This window comes from Arvicanthis niloticus, chromosome 4, assembly GCF_011762505.2.
Source record: "Arvicanthis niloticus isolate mArvNil1 chromosome 4, mArvNil1.pat.X, whole genome shotgun sequence".
Taxonomy (NCBI): domain Eukaryota; kingdom Metazoa; phylum Chordata; class Mammalia; order Rodentia; family Muridae; genus Arvicanthis; species Arvicanthis niloticus.
The window spans coordinates 128,021,533-128,043,500 of record NC_047661.1 but is presented as its reverse complement, the minus strand read 5'-3'; the positions used below and the strand labels follow the sequence as shown (position 1 = coordinate 128,043,500).

The 21,968-nt window shown below is 42.2% G+C and overlaps 1 protein-coding gene across 1 annotated transcript in view; it reads left to right on the top strand.

Moving 5' to 3' along the window:
• Positions 1-21,968, top strand: part of Miga1 (mitoguardin 1) — a 60,253-nt gene that overhangs the window by 22,085 nt on the left and 16,200 nt on the right. The window contains exon 8 of the mRNA XM_034500548.2: positions 16,255-16,355. Coding sequence (XP_034356439.1) covers positions 16,255-16,355 — 101 coding nt within the window. The remainder of the gene's footprint in view (positions 1-16,254; positions 16,356-21,968) is intronic.

The following is a 21,968-nucleotide window of genomic DNA, read 5'->3' as shown; positions in this document are numbered from 1 at the left end:
CTAAGCGTCTACATATGTATGCACACATGCAAACACACACTTAGGAACACACACACATGCGCATGTACACATACACAAACACAGTCACATGTACACACACACACAGAGATACTCTTTGTCTCTCTCTGCTTACAAAGAAAGTGCAGCAGAATAGTTATTTTGACCCCTCTTTAATTCTGTGATAAGAAACTGGCTTTGCGTTAGGCCAGAAAGGGACGGTGCTATTCATTCATGTTTGGTTTTCCGCCATGCTCAATGATGCCAGCATTTGGAGGGCAGGGCTAGGAAGACCAAAAGCCAAAGGCCAGTCTGGACTATTTAGGGAGACTGTGTCAAAAGAAAAAAACCAAAGAAGCCTGCTTGCTGCCTTCACACAGTATGGATTCCTGAGCTTGAGCTAGACCTGTTAGCGGAAGCTTTGGGTGAGACTATGAAACTGGTATTTCTGAGTTTAGCAGATGGTTTTTTAAAGTGGGTGATTTCTGCATGCACCTGGATCAATAGATAGGAAGGTGACTTTAAGATTTTCTGATCTGTGCTGGACATGGTGACATATACTTTTAATACAGCAGTCGGGAGGCAGAAGGAGGTAGATCCCTGTGAGCTTGAGACCAGCCTGGTTGGTCTACATAGCTGAGTTCTGGGCCAGTGAGGGCTACAGGTAAACCTGTCTCAAAAAAAACCTAGGCAATTAGCTGGTTACCAGGATGGCTTGCTGCTAAGCCTGGCACCTGAATTCAGTCCGTGGAACCCACAAACTGTAATGAGAGAATTGAACTCCCACAAGTTTCTTCCGACCCCAAGTGCACAAATGCACAACCCATAAATAAATATAAGAAAAGTAAACAAAAAAATCTTCAAGTGTGTATTGAACTGTTTACCATGCACCGTTGTGGTACGTGATTCAAATGAAGTAAGGCCAGGCCTTCCGATTGCATGTAATCTGAGTAACCAGATAAGTCTTTCTCATATCAGACAATCGGAGCGTAATACAGTGTATTTGTAATATTGACTCAGAGCCAGAGTTCCCTGCAGAGCAGAGCCGTAGCTTCCCCTCCCCGCCTGTTCTTTCCTATCTTGCAACTGGAGCCTGCCTGTTTAACAGCCTAAGATAAGGACCTTGACAGTAAGCGGGTCTGGTTTAGGACAGTTTGGGACGTGAGTCAACTCTTGGCTTATCTTGTTCCTGAGGATTTGTGGAGTCCATTTACAGATCAAATACCATGGCTGTCAAGTCTTAGATATGCAGTGGTAGTACACATAATTATTTTTTTCTTTAATAAGTAAATAATCTTGTAAACTTTTAAAAGTGGTAAAAATAGGTGGTAGATTCAGAAATACTATTTTATTTTATTCTCTCTCTATGTATATATGCTAAGTATGACAATCTTCATACATATGAAATATACAGTAACAGTATTTTTATCTTAACAATAAATAGAAATTTTTGTTATCTTCATTATTTTGTTATCTTTCATATATTTTGATAGAGTGTACTTTTTAGCTGGTCACAGATGCTGTGATTGGTAGAATACAGAATCTAAAACCTGACACCAAGCAATGATGTCACATTAGGAAGAGTCTTCTGTTACCATCATTCAGGATGACATCACTTTAGAAAGGGCCTTTTGCCACTGTGGTGTACATAAGCCTGTGTTATACGTCTGACACACTAGTCTCTGTCAGCCCAAGCTTTGGTAGTCTGTTGTGTGTTGTAGAGCAGGAGTTTCAGTGGTTGTTTATTTTTAGTGAGTGACATAAATCATGGGCTTTAGTTGTATCTTCATATCTACTTATTCAGACTGAGACTCATATACAATATTCAGGAGTTAGCATTGGTGTCTTTCCTTTGTGGTTGTAGGAATCAGATACAGTGCCGTGTGTGCTAGACAGGCGCTCTAACTCTGAGACACTCCAGCCCAGTATGCTGTTGACTTTCACTGGGTAGAGTATTTGTGTTGGACCAAATTGCTGGATTTAATGGCAGTTTAAAAATAAAGGTGATTTACGACCTACGGAGCTTGCTTTGTAGGCATGGTTTGATTGATAGGGTCGACACGAATAAAGTTTCAGCTTAGTAACCTATGATTCCACTTTAAATTAATTAGGATTTGTTTTTTTTTTTTTTCATTTTTTCATTGGATATTTTATTTACATTTCAGATGCCATCCCCTTTCCCCATTTCCCCTCCCTAGAAAACCCCTATCTCATGCCCCCTTCTCCTTTTTGCTTTTATACAATTTTTTTTTTAATGTGAACCAAAGGCTTTATAAGTTTGGTAATGCTCAATATCAATCAGAGGTGTAACCCAATACCCAACCTAGATATATCAACTATCTTTGACTGGCGGAGACATGTGAACATCCACTTCCATGTCCCCCACCCATTTTTCTCTTTCTCATCACCTAGATCCTCCTCTCCTTCTCCTTACTCCTCTCCTTACGCCTCCCACCTTAGCTCCTCCTACATATCACACTTCCTGTTAAAATAAAACTTTTCTCTCAAAATACCATTAAAGCATAACTATACCAATTTATGTCAGTAAGGTACAAGATAGACCTAATACCCAGTCCATCATTTTGTTGACTAAACAGAACCTCTGTCATCTCTCCTAACTAAGAGACTTAGTTCTGAACCTGGCTTTTTCCTTGGCTTTAGAATGAATGTCAGCTGAAAACCATCCTCTCAAATCTTTTCTCTCAAAGTAAATAGCCAGGATTGGCTATGAGACTATAAGTTTTCAACCCTGTCAGAAATCCAGAATGACTGAGTTAACTGACATTGTGGGAAGCACAAAGCATAGCTTCTAAAACTTAGCCAATTTATAGAAACCACTGAACACCTGGACAGTCCTTATACTACAAAACGTTGGAGCATCTGATCTTCAGCCTTCTGGCCCAGGATCATCTGACAGACCTAGTGATGCAGAATTATTAAGGGCTGATTGCTCTGTCTTGTCAGATATAATCAGTCGACTATTCTGCAAGTGTGTCCTTTTCTGGACAGTAATTTGTCTATAGATGGAAAGAGGCAATTCTTGCCTAGTGGCTGTCTCACCACATTTGGAATAACTCCAAAGATGCTCAATTTCTTCTTAGAATCCAAGACAGGAAGCTGTCAGGAGCAGACAGGTTTCTAATCAAAATGACCATTAATACAGAAATGTTTGTAATTGTGGACTTCTGATGTTTTGAACTATCCTTGTAAGGTAATCTGGACTGTTGTCTGTTAACTCCTCTCAGCTATTTCTAAATAAAATATAGAAAATACCCTAACAATAAACTCAAAGCCATGAATATGCTATAGTCCCTTGACTCACAGTCTAACCATCTCAAATCAGTTAGAAAAGTTAAAGAAGGACTGGGTCTAAGCCTTGTATTCCTAAATGTGTTATACAGGCACAATGCCTATGAGAGTATCAATATTCGTCTCACTTTTATATCAATAAGAAGCTCGTACCAATGAAAACCTTAAATTTGAAATCAAAGCAAATTTTGTACCATTTAAGAAATTATAACTTCATCTTAATAACAATTATACATATCTCTACCAGTAGGTTATGGCTATGCAATAAGTCCTAGCTAATCCTCCCTGTTCCAACAAAACCACTACTTTTCCCTAGAAAGACAGCCCAATATTGACCACCTCAGTCCCCAAGCCCAGGGAATAGGGGCACCAATTCTTCATTAACTTCTTCAAGCTGATTATGGGCGTTGAGATATTAGAAGAGGGTCAGGGGAAGAGTAAATTGATAAGCCTCTGATGCTGAGTCTTCACTGCATCCAGCTAAAATGCCAGGACATCAGAGGTTCAAGCAGGTCTGCTCAGCTTGCTTGATGAATAGATATACCAAGGCTATGTGTTCTGCAATATACAATTCTCAAAACAAATTTTAGTATCAAGATAATTTTTTATTATCTTGAATTCTGGAATCTAGTCTTCTGGCAGCCTGTCTCTCTCATGTCTAATCCATATAATTCTGGGAGTTCCTATAAGGGTGTGCTCCTACCATCCTCCCATTTTCACCTCCCTACTCTCACATCCCCCAACACTAGGGAATCCAAACTTTCAGGCACCAAGGCCATCCATTTCCACTGATGCCTGGCAAGACCACCCTCAACTACCTATACAGGTGGAGTCATGGGTCCCCCCCTTTGTGTTCTCAGGCTGGAGATTTTAGAATGGCAACTCCAGCTTGTTTCTTAGGACCATTTGCTTGAAAAAATTGTTATCCAGCCTTTTACTCTAAGGTAGCATCTGTCTTTGTCACTGAGGCAGATTTCCTGTATGCAGCAAAATGCTGGGTCCTGTTTACATATCCAGGCAAGTAGCCTATGTCTTTTAATTGGGGAATTCAGTCCATTGATGTTAAGAGATATTAAGGAACAGTGATTGTTGCTTCCTGTTATTTTTGTTATTAGAGGTAAAGTTATCTTTGTGTGGCTAACTTCTTTTGGATTTGTTGGAAGAGGGTTACTTTCTTGCTCTTTCTAGGGTATAATTTCCCTCCTTGTATTGGAGCTTTCCTGCTATCATCTTTTGTAATGCTGGGTTTGTGGAAAGAGATTGTGTAAATTTGGTTTTGTCATGGAATATCTTGGTTTCTCCATTTATGGTAATTGAGAGTTTTGCTGGGTATAGCCTGGGCTGGCATTTGTGATCTCTTAGGGTCTGTATGACATCTGTCCAGCATCTTCTAGCTTTTATAGTATCTGATGAGAAGTCTGGTGTAATTTTGTTAGGTCTGCCTTTATATGTTACTTGACCTTTTTCCCTTATTGCATTTAATATTCTTTCTTTGTTTTGTGCACTTGGTGTTTTGATTATTATGTGACAGGAGGTATTTCTGTTCTGGTCTAGTCTATTTGTTGTTCTATAGGCTTCTTTTATGTTTATGGGCATCTCATTCTTTAGATTAGGGAAGTTTTCTTCTATAATTTTGTTGAAGATATTTATTGGCCCTTTAAGCTGGGAATCTTTACTCTCATCTATACCTATTATCCTTAGGTTTGGTCTCCTCATTGTGTCCTGGATTTCCTGGATATTTTGTGTTAAGAACTTTTTGCATTTTGTGTTTTCTTTGACAGTTGTGTCAATATTTTCTATTGTATCTTCTGTACCTGAGATTCTCTCTTCTATCTCTTGTATTCTGTTGGTAACGCTTGTGTCTATGGCTCCTGATTTCTTTCCTAGGTTTTCTATCTCCAGGGTAGTCTCCCTTTGTGATTTCTTGATTGTTTCTACTTCCATTTTTATGTCCTGGACGGTTTTGTTCAATTCCTTCACCTGTTTGGTTTTTTGTTGTAATTCTTTAAGGGATTTTTGTGTATCCTCTTTAAGGGCTTCTAGCTGTTTACCTGTGTTCTCCTCAAATTCTTTGAGAGTGTTATTATGTCCTTCTTAAAGTCCTCTATCATCACCATTAGAAGTGATTTTAAATCTGAATCTTGCTTTGCTGGTAATATGGGGAATTCAGGACTTTCTAGTGTGGGAGAACTAGGTTCTGATGATGCCAAGTACCCTGGGTTACTGATGTTTATGTTCTTGTGCTTGCCTTTTGCCATCTGGATCTCCTTAGTGCTACCTGCCCTGTCTCTGACTGGAGCCTGTCTTTCCTATTATCTTGGTTGTATCAGAACTGTGTGGGGTGGGTGTTACTAGTGGGGTAAGAGCTGGAGCCCAAAATCTACTCAGTGCTCAGGCGCAGACAGGAAAGTACCAGTGCTCCGGGCCAGGAGTGACTTCCTGGGTCCTAGTGGGTCCCAGTTATTCCCAGTTAGGGGCAGACTTGCTGTCTGCTTACCTAAGATACTGCCTGGGTTAGAGCTCCTGGGAGGCCTTCTTCCTCTGGGTTCTTAGAGATTGGGGGCAGAGCTGCCACCCGGGATCTGCTCAGTGATCAGGCCCAGACTGGAAGAAACCAGTGCTCCGGGCCAGAAGTGACTTCCTGGGTCCTACTGGGTCCCAGTTACTCCCTGTTGGGGGCAGGCGTTGCTGTCTGCTTACCTAAGATACTGCCCGGGTTAGAGCTCCTGGGATCCCCACTCCCTCTGTGTTCTGTGAAATTGGGGGTAGAGCTGCCACCCGGGATCTGCTCAGTGTTCCAGGATTTGTATTTTATATGTTTATTTTCTAATAAAAGTATGTATTGCAATGTAGTATTAGAAGTAACACTAGAACCACGAGTGTGATCGGTGTTGGCTGTGGGGTTTTGTTTGTTTGTTTGTTTTCTGATGCAAAAGATTTTTAGGTTACACTGATGTATAGGTACAAATTCAGACCTTAAAAACAAACCAGGTCAAAAGGCTATAATATATGTACTTTACGTATTAGGTCACCACATGATCTATTGTTTAAATACAATAAACTAAGGATCTTAGACCTGGAATATGTATTTAGAAAAACTTGTTTTCTTTTGTGGTTTTGTTATTTTTGTTACGTTTGTTTGTTTTAAGATGGATGCCTCACTGCATAGCATAGACTGGCCTTAAAGTCAGCATCTGAGGTGGCCAGATGGCCCAGTGGGTAAAGGCACAAGGCTGTTCACCTAGGTTCCTTGAAGCCTTCATGGTGGTGGGTGAAAACTGAATCCCACAGGCTGTCCTCTGACTTACACTCACATGCTGTGCCATATGTGCCTGTATGTGCATGCACACATGCATGCATACATATATACATACATACATTCATACATACAATAAATGAAAAAACATGTCTTCTACATGTTGGTATTACAAGAGCATACCAGCACACATGGCCGAAGCATAATTAATTCTTTGTGTACAGAAAGCATGGCAAAAGTTGTCAGAGGAAAAAAAATGAAGCTCTTACTATAGTTTTAGTCAACCAGAGCCTGGTGTTTAGCAGCCATTACTGGGTAAACAGTGCAGTGGGGTAAGCCTGGCTCAGTGTGTATACTGCTGTGGAGACACTGAAGGGAAAGCATGTGAGTTCTCTTGGGCACTTACTGGAAGTCTTCATGGAAGGAATAACTTGAAAACAGACAGTAGGCCTGCCAGGGAGATCACAGACAGAGCATCTCAGGCAGAGAGAGCCATGGAATCAAGCTACAGAGGAGACAAACATAGCACAGCAGTGCACATAGCAGTAAACCTAGAAGCGTAGACCAGAGAAGTCACACAGGAGCTTTGTTTCTTTAAGCAAAAATGAGCCACAGAAAATTATTTAGATGTCAAGTCAAATACATGTGCTGAAGGTGATTGTGGGAAGGTGGCTGGTATCATTTCAGTGTTTTCTCCTTTCCTGGAGCTTCTCCTTTGTAGAAGTGCTTGTATCTCTTGGGATTTTGTATTTTGTTTTTGTTTTAAGTCAAGGAGAGTTCCTCTAAGGGAACTCTCTGGCAGAGAATAAGAGAAACTGTAAAACAGCACCTCCTGTCCAAGAGCAAAAGATTTCTCAGATTTGGTAAGTAGCCAGATAGAGCATCCAGAGACCCTGAATAAGCTTGGCTGCAAGTAGAAATACCTCAGCCTTTCCTCCCATGAAACAGCCTGGACTTGATGCTGTGAGACTGGTATCCTCTTTTCCTGCAGAATCACTGTCACAAGAGAGTAACCTCCCTGAGGCTGTATTTTTAGGGACTGATCTGAACTGCAGGCTTAAATTATATACTCAGTTCTCTAAATAGACATGGTTAGTAACTCCTCTCCAGCATTAAGCCTCATGATGTTAACTTCAGAGGGTATACTAATACCACAGAATGCAGATGAGCTACTGTCAGTTCCTAGGTCAACAGCAGGTCAACACAGAGTCAGTGGTGGGCAATACAGTCACGGTACTGCAGGCTCCAGAAATAGAGGGTACCCAATATTTACCTTTGCCTCGTAATCCAAATTATATTTCCACCGCTGTGATTTATCTGTGGAGGATTTCACTTAGCCATGTAAAGCCTTTGTAGAATTAGGGAAAGGCCCACAATCGCCTTTCTCCAGGAAGAGGTTGACCTAACATTTGGACTCATTTTCTGTCCATATTTGTCCCTTTGACCAGGGCCTTGTGTAGGTAATACTATATACCTGTAGTATATAGACCAGCTGTACCTATTGGTTCTATTAAGGCTGTAACTCTTCAACTGCAAGCTCATTCTTAGTTCTGTATTATTTCAGTCATTTTATGAAAGCAGAGGTGGTGCTGCCTTCCAAGTGTGGATGCCCCTCCCATTCCCGTGTCACCCACCCGGTTTGTATTGGCAGCTGCATTTCACAGTTAGGAGTCACAGTTGTCCTGCTCTGCCATCATGACGTGTGAGTGCTTTGATAAATAGGAAGAGCGGACACAACTGTTACGGCCGTCTGCTTTGTGCTGTGCTACTGTGCCAAGATGTTTCTGCACGTGTGTCATCGTCTCTAAGGAAAGCTGTGGCAGTCAGAGCACATCCAGCGCTGAGCAGCCTTTGAACCATTGTATCTCGGTGCTTCCCCTAGCTTAGCAGGACAGGGGCCCACTGAAGGGTTAATCAAAAAGTATTTCAAAGTTCAGTGTTTCCCTTCTGAGATTATTTTTGATTTATAAGTTTAATGTTGTTCTTTGTTTCAAACTATATATTTTAGTATCCTAAAACCTGGGAGGTGGTAGTGCAGGGTTACAGTATGGGTAGCAGATTGTCACACAAAGAGGATAAGTGTCGTGGCAGAGACTGGCCTGGTCTACACAGTGAGTTCTATGGCAGCCAGGGCTACGCAGTAAGACCCTGTCTCAAAACAAACAACAAACCGTCAAACACACAGAAAACCTTCCAAAAAAAGAGCCACAGTAATTTTATAGACTGTTGATAATTTGAACAACTTAGGACTACAAAACACTTGTTGGGAGCTGGAATTTACTCATCTTCAATAAAGACATAGAAAGGACAGGGTCTCAGGTTGTAGCTTAGCTGTGGAAACTAGCCAGGAGCAGTCAGGTGACCGTGAGACAGTACCAGGCTCTCTTTTCTAACTGGTGTCTGTGTGGACAGCATGAGGTTATAAAAGAAGAGAGGCATCCCTGGAATCTCCACTAGCATCTGCAGAGACTAAAATAGTCTCCGTGCCGTCTCCATAACAGAAATAGAATGTGCCTCGGGACTGCAGCGCTGACACAGAAAACGCACTTGGCTTCATCTCAGGAAATAAAGCCAGGCCCACGGGCCAGAGTCAAGGCTGAAAGGGCGTCTAGGTTTCTCTCTTTCCTGTTTCTTCCTTGGAAAAAAAAAAAAAAAAGCAGATCCTTTTTTGGGAAAAACTTAAGTATGTAACTAACAGGGCTGTGAGGGGAGGAGGCTGGAGAGCAGTCAGACTTTGGCCACTGCATACCTGAGCTGAAGTTAACCCTTGACGTGCCGATGCTCTTACAAAGAAGAGTATTATCAGGGTCTCTGCAAGAATCCTGTAAACTTCCAGGTGTCGAAGAAAGGCAGACAATTTTTAAGAAATGTTTAGATTTGCTTATTATTTTAAAAGATTACCAATCAGCTAACCCAACAAAAGCTAGACCAATGAGAGCCGGATGGCAAATGATAATTCTAGATCTCCATTAATGTATAATCATCATTTGTGGGAAGCCTTCAGGACTTCTAAGGTTGTTTTCTTTCATTAAGGGTAAAAACTGTGTATTTCAGGTTCATAAATTAATTTCTCATGGTTAGCTTAGGTCTCAGTATCAGAAACATCAAAAACATAAAGGGGCTCTGAAAACATGTTAAAGTCTCGTTATAGACAAGACGACACCAAGGAGGTTAACACGAGGCCCTTTAGCTGTGGTTCTCATGCCCTGGGAATTACCAGCTTAAAACAACAACATGAGCTCACTAGGAAACAATAAACTAGGAAGATAAACTCTTCTGACGTTACGTGGCTCAGAAGTAATGGGGCCCCAACTTTAATGCAAGCTATCTGGCTTTGAGCTCACAATTTTAACCATCGACCCTACCTCATGGATTTGGAGGGGGGGAGGCTTGAATGGATCAGTAAGAATGTAATTTTTAGATATTGACAGGGACACCTGAGGGCAGTACAGATGCAGAACAATGGAAGGATGCATATGCCCAGGTGGAAGACAGCAATAGCTGTGCGTCCTGTACTTAATGAACACTAGGCACTGCCACCTTAGACACCTTCTTCATCCTGACTGTAACGCTGATGGCAACGCTGTTGCTCTCGCTCTCACTCTTGCTCTGTCTACACTGTGAAGCAGCAGCCCAAGGACTGCACAGCTCAGGCTCCCCACTGTGACCGGTGATGGCTAGAACACTGTCAACCAATGCTGACAGGATTTTATGTTTGTAGTAATTAGTGGGAAATAACATCAGCTAGACAGGGGAGACTGATTATGGAAGGTTTTAGAGACCAGAAGAGAAATTTGACATGACATGGCTCATTGTTGTAGTTACAAGAATAGAAAGATTATTAGATTATTAGACATAATAGGCCAGCCCTATAATAGTTACCTGTGTCAGAATTAACGGTCTGTGATAACCCTTAGCTTAATACTTGGGCATATGGGAACATAGGAGTTCAATCAGAATTCTCTAAAGAACTTGCAGTCTCTTTGCAGTGTCAAAAAGATGAAAAAAGCAGATCTGGGCGTGACATGGTGACTTACACCTGTAACCCCAGTACTTCAAAGACCAAGGCAAGGGAACTGCTGCAGATAAAGCCAGCCTTGTCTCCTGAGTGAATTTTAGGTCAGCCTGAGCTACAGAAGGAAGAAAGGAAGGGATGAAGGAAGAAATTTAAAAAGAAATATGGTTACATCTCTGTCTAATAGAAATGTATCCCCCCTCCCCCAGCCCTGGCCCATCAAGTCTCTGAGGCATATCCTCTCCCACTGAGGCCAAACAAGGCAGCCCAGCTAGAAGAACATATACCAGGCAACAGCTTTTGGGGCAGCCCCCGCTCCAGTTGTTTGGGACCCACTTGAAGACCAAGCTGCACATCTGCTACATATGTTTGGGGAGGCCTAGGTCTAGCCTTTGTATGTTTTTGGTTGGTGGTTCAGTCTCTGAGAGCCACAAGGGTCCAGGATAGTTGACGATTGGTCTTCCTGTGGAGTCCCTATCCCTTTGGGGGCCTCAATCCTTCCTCTTGTTTTTCCATAGAAGTCCCCAAATTCCATCCACTGTTTGGCTGTGGGTGTCAGCCTCTGTCTGAGTCAGCTGCTGGGTGAAGCCTCTTAGAGGACAGCCATGCTAGACTCTTGTTTGCAAACATAACAGAGTGTCATTAATAGTATTAGGGGTTGGTGCTTGTCCATGGGTCAGTCACAGGAGGCAGATAGAGGCAAGGAACTGGGTGGAGAGGGGATAGGGAGGGGATGGGGGATTCAGGATCAGGAGTGGGGAGGGACAGGAGGGATGACTAGATAACCATGAGAATGAATGGAAATCTGCAGCTGACAGGGATGAGGAGGTGGGGAGCACATCTCCATGAAGAGACAGAGACCTAGGGTAAGGGAGGCTCCCCAGAATCAATGGGGGTGCCCTTAACTGTGACACACATCACTGGGGATACAGAACCTGAAGAGGCCACTGTCTGTAGCCATGCAGGAACCCCAATGGAGCAATAGAGACTCCAACCCACCCACAAAATTTTCAACCCAAAATGTATCTGGTCTACAAGAAATGCAGGGCTGGGGAATGGAGGAGAGACTGAGGGAACAGCCAACTTTTGTCTGTTTTTAAGCTTTTTTCCCCTGTTGTTTGGTGGTGGTGGTAAGATAGGTTTTGGTGTAGGTCAGGCTGGCTGCAGATGGACTATAAAGCTGAGGATGACCCGGAACTGGTCCTGGTGCCTCTGCTTCCCAGACACTGGTATGAGGGGCATGCACTGTCATATCTAGAAGTTTTGTGCTTTGTATCAATGAAGTCATGCGTTCAATTCTTCCCTTAACGTATTGTGATATTTATCTGCTTCCTTGTATAAAGTAACAATTCATATTTGTTGTATAATTTTTCACTGTGTAAATATACTAATTGCTATATTTTTGATAGATAATTTTTCTCACAGTTTCTATTAGGAACAGTATTGCTATAAACATCCTTATGCCTATAAACATGCATTTATATAAAACACATCTGCTGTAGAACTGCTAGGTCACAGAGGAGGCAGTTTTTTCTTTTTTTCTTTTGTTGTTTGGCTTTTCAAGATAGAGTTTCTCTGTGTAACTCTGGATGTGTGGAGCTTGCTCTGTAGACCAGGCTAGGCTCAGACTCACAGAGCTCCACCTGCCTCTGCCTCCTAAGTGCTGGAATTAAAGGCGTGCACCACCACTCCAGCTTAAACTTTTTCTTAATATTTATTTTTATTTTATGTGTATGGGGGGGTGTGCATGTGTCTGTGTACCACATGTGTGCCCTCAAAGGACAGAGAGGGCATCAGATCTCGTGCTGGACAGTTTTATGCCAACTTAACACAAGCTAAAATCATCTGAAAGGAGGGAACTTCAATTACAAAAATGTCTTCATAAGATCAGGCTGCAGGCAAGACTGTAGGGTATTTTCTAAATTAGTGATTGATGGGGAAGGGCCCAGCCCATTATGGGTGGGGCCAACCCTGGGCTCATAGTCCTGGGTGCTATGAGAAAGCCAGCTGAGCAAGCCATAAAGCAGCACCCCTCCATGGCCTCAGTATCAACTCCTGCCTCCAAGTTCCTGCCCTGTTAGAGTCCTGTCCTGACTTCCTTCGATGATAGACTATGATGTGGAAGAGTGAGCCATATAGACCCTCTCCTCCCCAACTTTGCTTTGGTTATGGTTTTCCATCATAGCAATCAAAGCCCTAGGACATCTACTACAGAATGTAGTAAGCAGTTTCTGAAACTACTAAGATGAAAGCTTCAGCCTTCAAACTCCAGCTCTCCTTGTGCTTTGTAGTACAACCAAGACTTGGAACTCTTGAGAGAATGTTGTGAATTTTAATGGGGTGTGTGAAAACAGTAAGTTTGGGGTATTGCCCAGGCTTTCTTCTTTATACTTTTTGTTGGCTCACCCAAGAAACAGATGTGTTATTTCTCTTCATCACCATTAAACTGCCATCCAGGAATTATAACAATTACTGAAATAAGAGGCATGGTCTGTGATTTTCCGGTGTATAGAAACCCATTAGCAATTAACGCAGTCACCCATGATTTCTTAGTGTTGCATGAGGGAAAGAAATCAAAGCATTTCCCTGTGGTGTCATTTAACCAAGAGCAAGCCCAGGTTTGAATTCTCTACTTCCTCTACTTTCTCCTCTACTTTTCTCCTGTCTTCTGCCCTGTGCTTGTTGTGAGTCTGAATCTGTGCCTGTCCAAACGCTGACTTGTGAGTCAGTCATGGTGTTTGTGTGTCTGTCTGTGTCTGTGTGTGTCTGTCTCAATGTGTACGTCCCTAAAGGGGGAACTTTGCTATGTATTTATTGAACAGAGAAAACACCACATGGGGAAGGAATGGGATACTTTACAGAGATCTTTAACAGTTTTACAAGGGATGAAGTCACTGGCTCCAGCTGACCCCATATGTTATAGATATTCATTTATATTTCACATGTGTGTGTGTATGCATGTGTGTGTGTGCATGCATGTGTGTGCATGCATGTGTACATGCACTTGTGTGTGTGTGTTTTAAAATGTGTTATATGTACTGAAATGTAAATTATGGGAATTTCTCCCATAATTGAGTGTCCAAAGACACCAATTTGCCCGTTATGAGACTGTTTGTAACTGTTTCTAAAGTATAGAGCAGCTGAACTGGCTCAGCATTCAAAGTGCTTACTGCTCTCACAGAAGACTTGGGTGTGGTTCCCAGCACACACCTGCCAGCTCAAACTGCTGGTAGCCTCATTTCCTGGAGGTTACATCATCGTCTAACCTTTATGGGCATCTACATGTATATGGTTCAATACATTTATTCAGGCACACACGTAAAGGAAATTTAAGTAATAACATAAAATTTTAAGTGTAGGACAATTGTCTTATTTTCTAGTTTTGTAGAATTCTATAAATTTCTGAGGTTTTGTTTTTCCTTTGGGGGTGGTTTATTTGTTTATTGGGTATGCTAGGCAAGGAACTCAGGGTGCTGGGCCCTGTGAATGCTACACAAGTATCTTACCACTGAGCTAGACCAATACTTTTAAATAGAATAATTCAGTCTTGGTTTATAGTGGTCATTTACTAGAAGAATTTTATCTATCTATCTATCTATCTATCTATCTATCTATCTATCTATTGAGATGAAGTCGGCTATGTTGACAATATTAGCTTTGAACTTCTGGGTTAAACTAGCTTTCTGTCTCCTGAATAACTGGGATTATACCCACCATGCCTGGCTCGGTAGGATTTTAAGCTGAAAAGTTGGGTGCTTTTAAAGTATTGATACCAGCCTAATATGAAGCAATTATAATTTCAATTTTAGAAGGTAAACCATTGACATGTAACATCTGGTCCCAGCAAACCCGGAACAGGCTCACGTGCTGCACACAGGCTTGCCCATGCGCGTGCCTGAGCGCCGAGCACTGCTTGCATCCTCCCTCTCTGTTCTACACAGAGCTTAAAGAATCTAATTGGTTGCACACAACTTTTGAGTTTAATAAGCTTGGATTTTTATCCCAGTGGAGTCACAATGTTTTCCTGATATGTAGGAGTTCTCAACAAAATTTGAAAGATTCTGGTAAATGTGGTAAATATTTTTGGAGGGCTTAATAGATGCTTAGAGGAAGGTTTTGTGGGAATTTGAATAAACGAGAACAAGGGGGTTTCGTGCTTTTATTAAAGGGGATAAAACATTTGAGAAGGTTAACCGATTGAGAATCTCTTTTCATCCTTTGCTTTTTTATCACGATACATTTTTAAGTATATTAGTTATTTGCTACAATCTAATTACAGACAAATAGTTTTTGCCTGAAAATTCAGTGTCAGGAAGGCATTTCTGTTGATGAAGTGAGAGGCTTTTCCAACCTGCTTTTAAAGTGTTCTGCATTGCTAACGGATGGCCTGCCTCAACATGACCAGACAAATAACTTCCAAAGTATTTGACCTTCAACACCGAGGCAGTCAGTTGTATTTGTATTAGAAGAATAAACACGAGAAACTGATGTCCGATCTTGCTGGCTCTTGAGTTTGTTAAAGTCAGCTTTGGGGTTTGAAGAAGACACAAACGCCTGCTGATCTTTAATCAATCACCTTTACAGTAAGTGATTAGCTAGAGGTTTTGTTAATAATTCAAATAAGTCCAAGTGTTGTAGCACATGCCTTTTTGGTATTTTGAAGTCTCACTATGTAGCTGCCTGGCTTTGAACTGGTGATTCTTCTGCCTCTGTCTCTTCAGCATCTCCTACTGACATGGGCCACCACAACCTGCATGGTGCATTTAATCCTAGCTCGAGAGGCAGAGGCAGGTGGATCTCAGTGAGTAGAAATCCTGGTCTATGTAGTGAGTTCCAGGGTAACCCAGGCTACATAATGAGATCCTGTCTCAATTTTTTTTCAGTTGATTTGAATAAACCTTATACTTTTCAAATTTAGGCAAGCCACTTGCAAATAAATTGTTTTAAACTAGTTTTGGTACTTACAGACTTTATCAAGTATGGTAAAAAATAATAATAATAATAATTACTGTAGTTATTTTAAAGTCAAAAGCTCTTTTAATAAAAAAAAAAGTTTAATTTTTTTTTTTAAATTAAAAATGGGGGAGGGCTGGAGATATGGACCCAGGTCCAATTCCCAGCATCCACAAGACAGCTTAGAGCTGTCTATAACTCCAACGCCAGGGCTCCAATGCCAGGGCTCCAACACCCCCCCATACATACCAATGCATATAAGATTAAAAATAGAATAGTTTTAAAAATGAAGTCTGCTTTTCGTAGCTTTTTCTTCCGTGGCATGCCAGTATGTTAGCAGGGAGAACTTTACAAGAGTTTTGCTAGACTGCAGTCTGCTGCAGTTGTTACTGGTTTCCCTTAAGCTCTGGCTGTCCAGATAATGAGTAGAGATAAAATCATACTATATCTTTTTTTTTTTTTTTTTAAGATTTATTTATTATATATACTCCATTCTATCTGCATGTATGTCTGCAAGCCAGAAGAGGGCACCAGATCTCTTTACAGGTGGTTGTGAGCCCCCATGTGGTTGCTGGGAATTGAACTCAGGACCTCTGGAAGAACAGCTAGTGCTCTTAACCTCCGAGCCATCTCTCCAGCCCAAAATCATACTATATCAAGTGAGCATGTCGGAGACAAGGGATAAGGGATAAAGCTGTTGACTTTCACCCTTGTGACTTTTAAGATAAAGACACAGATATGAGCGTGAGGGAGACAGTGGATGAGTTCGGCCTGCCAGACACCGTGAACGTGGACTCAGCAGATCTCTTTGCTTCAGCAGCAGAGGTAAGACAGGTTGTATACATGGTGAGGAAGTTCTGCCACTGACTACAGTTTAGTTCAGTTCCCGTGTGTGTGTGTGTGTGTGTGTGTGTGTGTGTGTGTGTGTGTGCATCATGTATGTTTCTAGCGCCCACAGAGTCCAGAAGAGACATGAAGTGCCCTGGAACTGAAGTGACAGTAGTCATCAGCCACCCTGTGGTATTAGAGTTGACCGCAGGTGCTGGGCATGGATAACCAATGCTGGAAAACTGCGCTGCTCTCTGGCCCTGCCTGTGTGACTTTATTGTTCACCTTTGCATGAGACAGGGTTTTGCTCTATGGCCTATGCTGGCCTCAAACCCAAGCTCTCTTACCTTACCCTCCTCAAGGCTAGAATTACAGGCGTATAACCTAACAGCACCTTCTTTCTAGCATCTGGAAAAATTACTCAGCAATTAAGAGCACTGGCTGCTCTCCCTGGAGACTTACATTCTATTCCCAACACTTACATGGACCCACATCTTTGGTAAGTTTGAGGACAGCCTGGGATAGTGAAATTCTGTCTCATAACAACCAAATATATCTTCATGGAGATACTATAAAATACACTCTTGAGCTTGAGCAGTTTGGTGATTTCTAGTATTTTCATCATTGGGTTTCACTGTGTAGTCTAGGCTGGCTTCACACTGAGAGTCTTCCCATCTCAATCTCTGAGGTGCTAATGTCTGGAGCTGTAGGCATATTCAGCTTACAGCTTCCAGAACATGTTTTGTTTTTCATTGCTAGGTATTAACAGAGAGCTTTGGGGCTTGCTTACAGGATCTGTATGTGAGGAGAGTGAGAGACCCCCAGACAGCTGTGTCACTGAGATGCCTCACTTCAGCATGATGATGACTTCCTTATAGCTGCACAGATGCCATCCCCTCTTTGGTTAACCTTCTGTCTTAAGCCCTAGCACCTCCTGAGACCACATAGATCGGGTGCAGACTTACATACAGGAGGGAGGGAGTTCAGGGAGGAGTGTCTGGACTCTCCCAGGAAGGTCACCAGACCTTCCTTTAGTCTTTCTTTGAGGGAGCATCAATAGGTCTAAGTCTGCTGAGAATCTGTGGTGTGCAATCGTACTGTCCCCAGTTACTTTTTAAGAAAAAAAAATATAATTTATTTTTATTTTATGTGCATTGGTGTTTTGCCTGCATGTGTGTCTGTGTGAGGTATCAGATCCTCTGGAACCAGAGTTACAAACAGTTGTGAGCTGCCATGTGGGTGCTGGGAATTGAACCCGAGTCTCTTGGGAGAGCAGCCAATGCTCTCAACTACTGAGCCATGTCTCCCGCCCGTACTGTCTGTGATTAAGATGGTGATGACGGTTACACTCAGGTACAGCAGTCCTCTAGTGTCTGTATAAAGAACGTGCACTACAGGCTCAGCATCCCTGCCAGGAAGAGTTTGAAACCAGCGATGTCGTGTGTATGTCTGTGTGTGTGTGCTTGTATAGACATATATACTTGGAATTTTTGCATGAAAATGACATCTCTGGGAATAGAGTTCAAGTCTAGATACAAATTTCACTTACAGGGAGCAGGAGAGATGGCCCAGCACTAGTTGTTCTGGTAGAAGATCTGGGTTTGCTTTTTAGAACCCACATGGTAGTTCCCAAGCATCCATAGGCACGTGTGGTACACACATACAAGTGTAGACAAAACACTAATATATGTAAAATAAATACATTTCTTTTTTATATAGCCTGAAGATAATTTTAGTTTGTATTTATTAACTTGTACTTTGAGTGCAACCCATACAAGGTAAAGCGTGGAATTTTGTGCTTGTGATAACACATCTGGACATAGGTTTCAAATTATTCATCATTCTGGGCTGGATTTTCCGGCTAAGGATGCTCTACCTGAGTAATAAGTGCTAAGTTCTGTTAGTGATGGTAGCTACTGACAAGCTGCATTTTCTAGACAGTAAGTGCTATAGTGTTGAGTACAGAACTAACCCAATTTTTCTCTGTGGTCAGATTTAATGTCCTAAATAATGTTATCATGAAACCCTAGTCAGTCTTCGCAAAGCTGCAGTTTCTGAAAGGTTTCTTCTGCTTGTAGAGCTTGTCTCCTTCCCTCTTCTCTCACTCCTTCACGGCGTTTATAATATTTGACAGTTTGTTTCCTCTTTTGCTCTTTCTCTCTTGCTTTAAGCGTCTTGGCCAGTTTCCAGGATTGCACAACTTGTGTTGGAGACCCCAAGATGAGTGTGAGGGTTCTGCGGTACAGAAGGAACCTCTTGTTCCTTCTCTGGGTTTGTCACAGTTGCAGGTGACCCTTGGTTCTCATCTTTGTTTTCAGTCCTACCATAAGCTGTTGAGAGACTTAAACTCCACAATCCCCAGCACCTAAAGAAAACTCACTGGTTTGAACTACATGCAAAAGTGATTTCCGAGGATGCCTTGAGGACGTTGGTTCTGTCCTGTGGGTCCTGAGGCTTGACCTCATTATCAGACTTTACCCACTAGCATCTCTCTGGCCCTAAGCCACATGTTTATATTAGCCTGGATGATACTGGGGCTGGGACAGCTCCTGTGATGTTGGCTAAGACAGAGAGACAGTGCAATGTCATTGAGAGCGTAAGGAGCAGCGACTCGGGAAACCTCTGCACCAGCATGAGGACCTGATCTGAGCCAAGCCCCTACGTCAGCAGCCAGGTGCGGGCAAGCACCTGAAATCTCAGAACTTGGATACTGGAAACCAGAGGATGTCGGGGGCCTGCCAGTCAGCCAGTTTTGCTAAGTCAACAATTCCATGTTTAGTGAAAGACCCTGTCTTTAAAAATAGGGGGAAATGACCAAGGGTGACACCAGACATCAGCCTTCAGCCGCCACATTCAAACAAAGCAAGAGCAGCCTACGCTGTGGAATGCTATGTCTGGATTTAAATTTAAGAATTTACTTATAGAACCTAAAGCACATTTCCAGTTAATATTCATCTCTGCCCCTTTGCCTGTGTGTTACCAATAGCAGTCTTACTGAACAGTCTGACATAAGGAATAAAGGAGTTATTTGCTTTAAGGCATTTAACACAGCACCAACTGTGTGTACAATGCAAACACCACAGCCTGCAGAGTACTGGAGTTCTGGAGTACAGAGCCCTGCAGCTCCTTAGTGTGGCACTCTTCCCTTCTGCACAACACCCAAGAATTGATCCCAAGCATGAAGAGGACCTAAAAGCTCCTCCAGAAAACAATGAGAGTATTTTTGCATAAATTGTCAAAGACAAAGCCTCGGGAACCTCGAGAACTTTGAGAAGTCCAGTAGCATTCCTTCACATAGCAGAGTCCCCAAAGGACACTGAGCCGTGTTTCATGGCTCAGCTGTCTCTACAGAGGTCTGAAAAGCCAGGTCGTGCAGTGCAGCCACTGAGTCTTGTTGGCCATCACAGGAAAGAATGCAGTGGTGCCAGCCCCTCCCAAAAGCTCTGTTCCTCTAGAATTGTCAGAATTTGACCTGTGTGGCAGCTTCCAAAGCTGAATTGTCTTCATATTTGGTTAGTTTGGTTTGGTTTTGGGTTTTTGAGACAGGCTCTCATTATATAGTTCTGGCTGGCCTGGGACTCCTTATGTAGACCATGCTGGTCTTGAACTCACCAAGATCTGCTATGTTCAAAGACACCAAAAACATTAAAATAGTAAAACAGGAAAAAATGTTTACAGATTCTGTATCTGATTTTTTTTTTGTTTTTGTTTTTTTTTTGTTTTTCAAGACAGGGTTTCTCTGTGTAGCCCTGGCTGTCCTGGAGCTCACTCTGTAGATCAGGCTGGCCTCGAACTCAGAAATCCGCCTGCCTCTGCCTCCCAAGTGACTGGGATTAAAGGCGTGCTCCACCACTGCCCGGCCTGTATCTGATTTTCAAAAGGCTTACAACATACAATTAAATACTAAATAGGTAAGTAGCCTAATGTAAAAATGAGCAAAGAAATTGAGTAGACATTTCTCCAAAGAGAATATCAAACGGCTAATAAGATGAAAAATTGCTTTATATTATCAGTCACCTTGGAATGTAAGTTACTCCAATCTGCTATATTGTTACAGTAAAGGTAGAAAATAGCAGTTGTTACAGAGGATGTGTGAGCATGGCTGGTGGCTGGAAGGCGGGCAGTCTTTCCTTAAACAGTAAACACAGAGTTACCTCTGGCCCTTCTATTTCTATGTGCCAGGAAAGTTAAAAACCTCTATCTATATAAAAACTTGAACATAAATACTCATAGCAGCCTGTTCATGATGGCTAAAAAGTGGACAATTCAGTGTTCATCACAGAGGAATGGATAACAATAATGTAGTATGTCTGTGCTCTGGAGATGTGTGTTCTAAAATTTACCTAAGCACCTAAAGAAATGTTTAGCATCCTTAGTCATCAGGGAAATGCAAATCAAAACAACACTGAGATACCACCTGACACCAGTCAGAATGGCTAAGATCAAAAATTCAGGTGATAGTAGATGCTGGCGAGGATGTGAAGAAAGAGGAACACTCCTCCATTGTTGGTGGGATTGCAAGCTGGTACAACCACTCTGGAAGTCAGTCTGGTGGTTCCTCAGAAAATTGGACATAGCATTACCTGAGGACCCAGCTATACCACTCCTGGGCATATACCCAGAAGATGCTCCAACATCTAACAAGGACACATGCTCCACTATGTTCATAGCAGCCTTATTTATAATAGCCAGAAGCTGGAAAGAACCCAGATGTCCTTCAACAGAGGAATGGATACAGAAAATGTGGTACATTTACACAATGGAGTACTACTCAGATATTAAAACAATGAATTCATGAAATTCTTAGGCAAATGGATGGAACTAGAAAATATCATCCCGAGTGAGGTAACCCAGTCACAAAAGAACACACATAGTATGCACTCACTGATAAGTGAATATTAGCCCAGAAGCTCAAAATACCCAAGATACAACTCACAGACCACATGAAGCTCAAAAAAGAAGGAAGACCAAAGTGTGGGTGCTTAAGTCCTTCTTAGAAGGGCAAACAAAATACTCACAGGAGGAAATATGGAGACAAAGTGTGGAACAGAATGAATATGTGTGAGTAACCTGCATGTATGTATGTATGTATGTATGTGTGTATGTATATGCATGTATAATGTGTGTATGTTTGTATGTATGTGTGTGTATGTATGTGTGTATGTATGTGTGTGTATGTATGTATGTGTGTATATGTATGTGTGTATGTGTATATGTATGTATGTGCATCACAAGCTGCATGGTGCCCATGGAGGCCAGAAGAAGGTAGTAGATTGCCTGGCCCTGGAAGCACAGGTGCTTGTGTGCAGCCTGATGTGGGAACTGAGACCCAAACCCAGGTGCTGTTAGAGCAGCATGTGCTCTTAACCACCAAGGCGTCTTTCCAGTCCATGCACTTGAGTTTTATCTGTCCATAAAAGGAGTGAACCACTGATGTGTGGTGTATCCTAGTTCATCCTGGAGAGCACTCTAAGTGACAGCAGCCAAACACCAACGCCACATGCCAGTCGATTCCATGTGTATGTTGTCTTCTCAGTTGGAAACTGTGGTTTCCAAGTAATCCTTTCCGGGAGCCAGCACAGGGCTCTTGCTGGACTCAATAAAGAAACA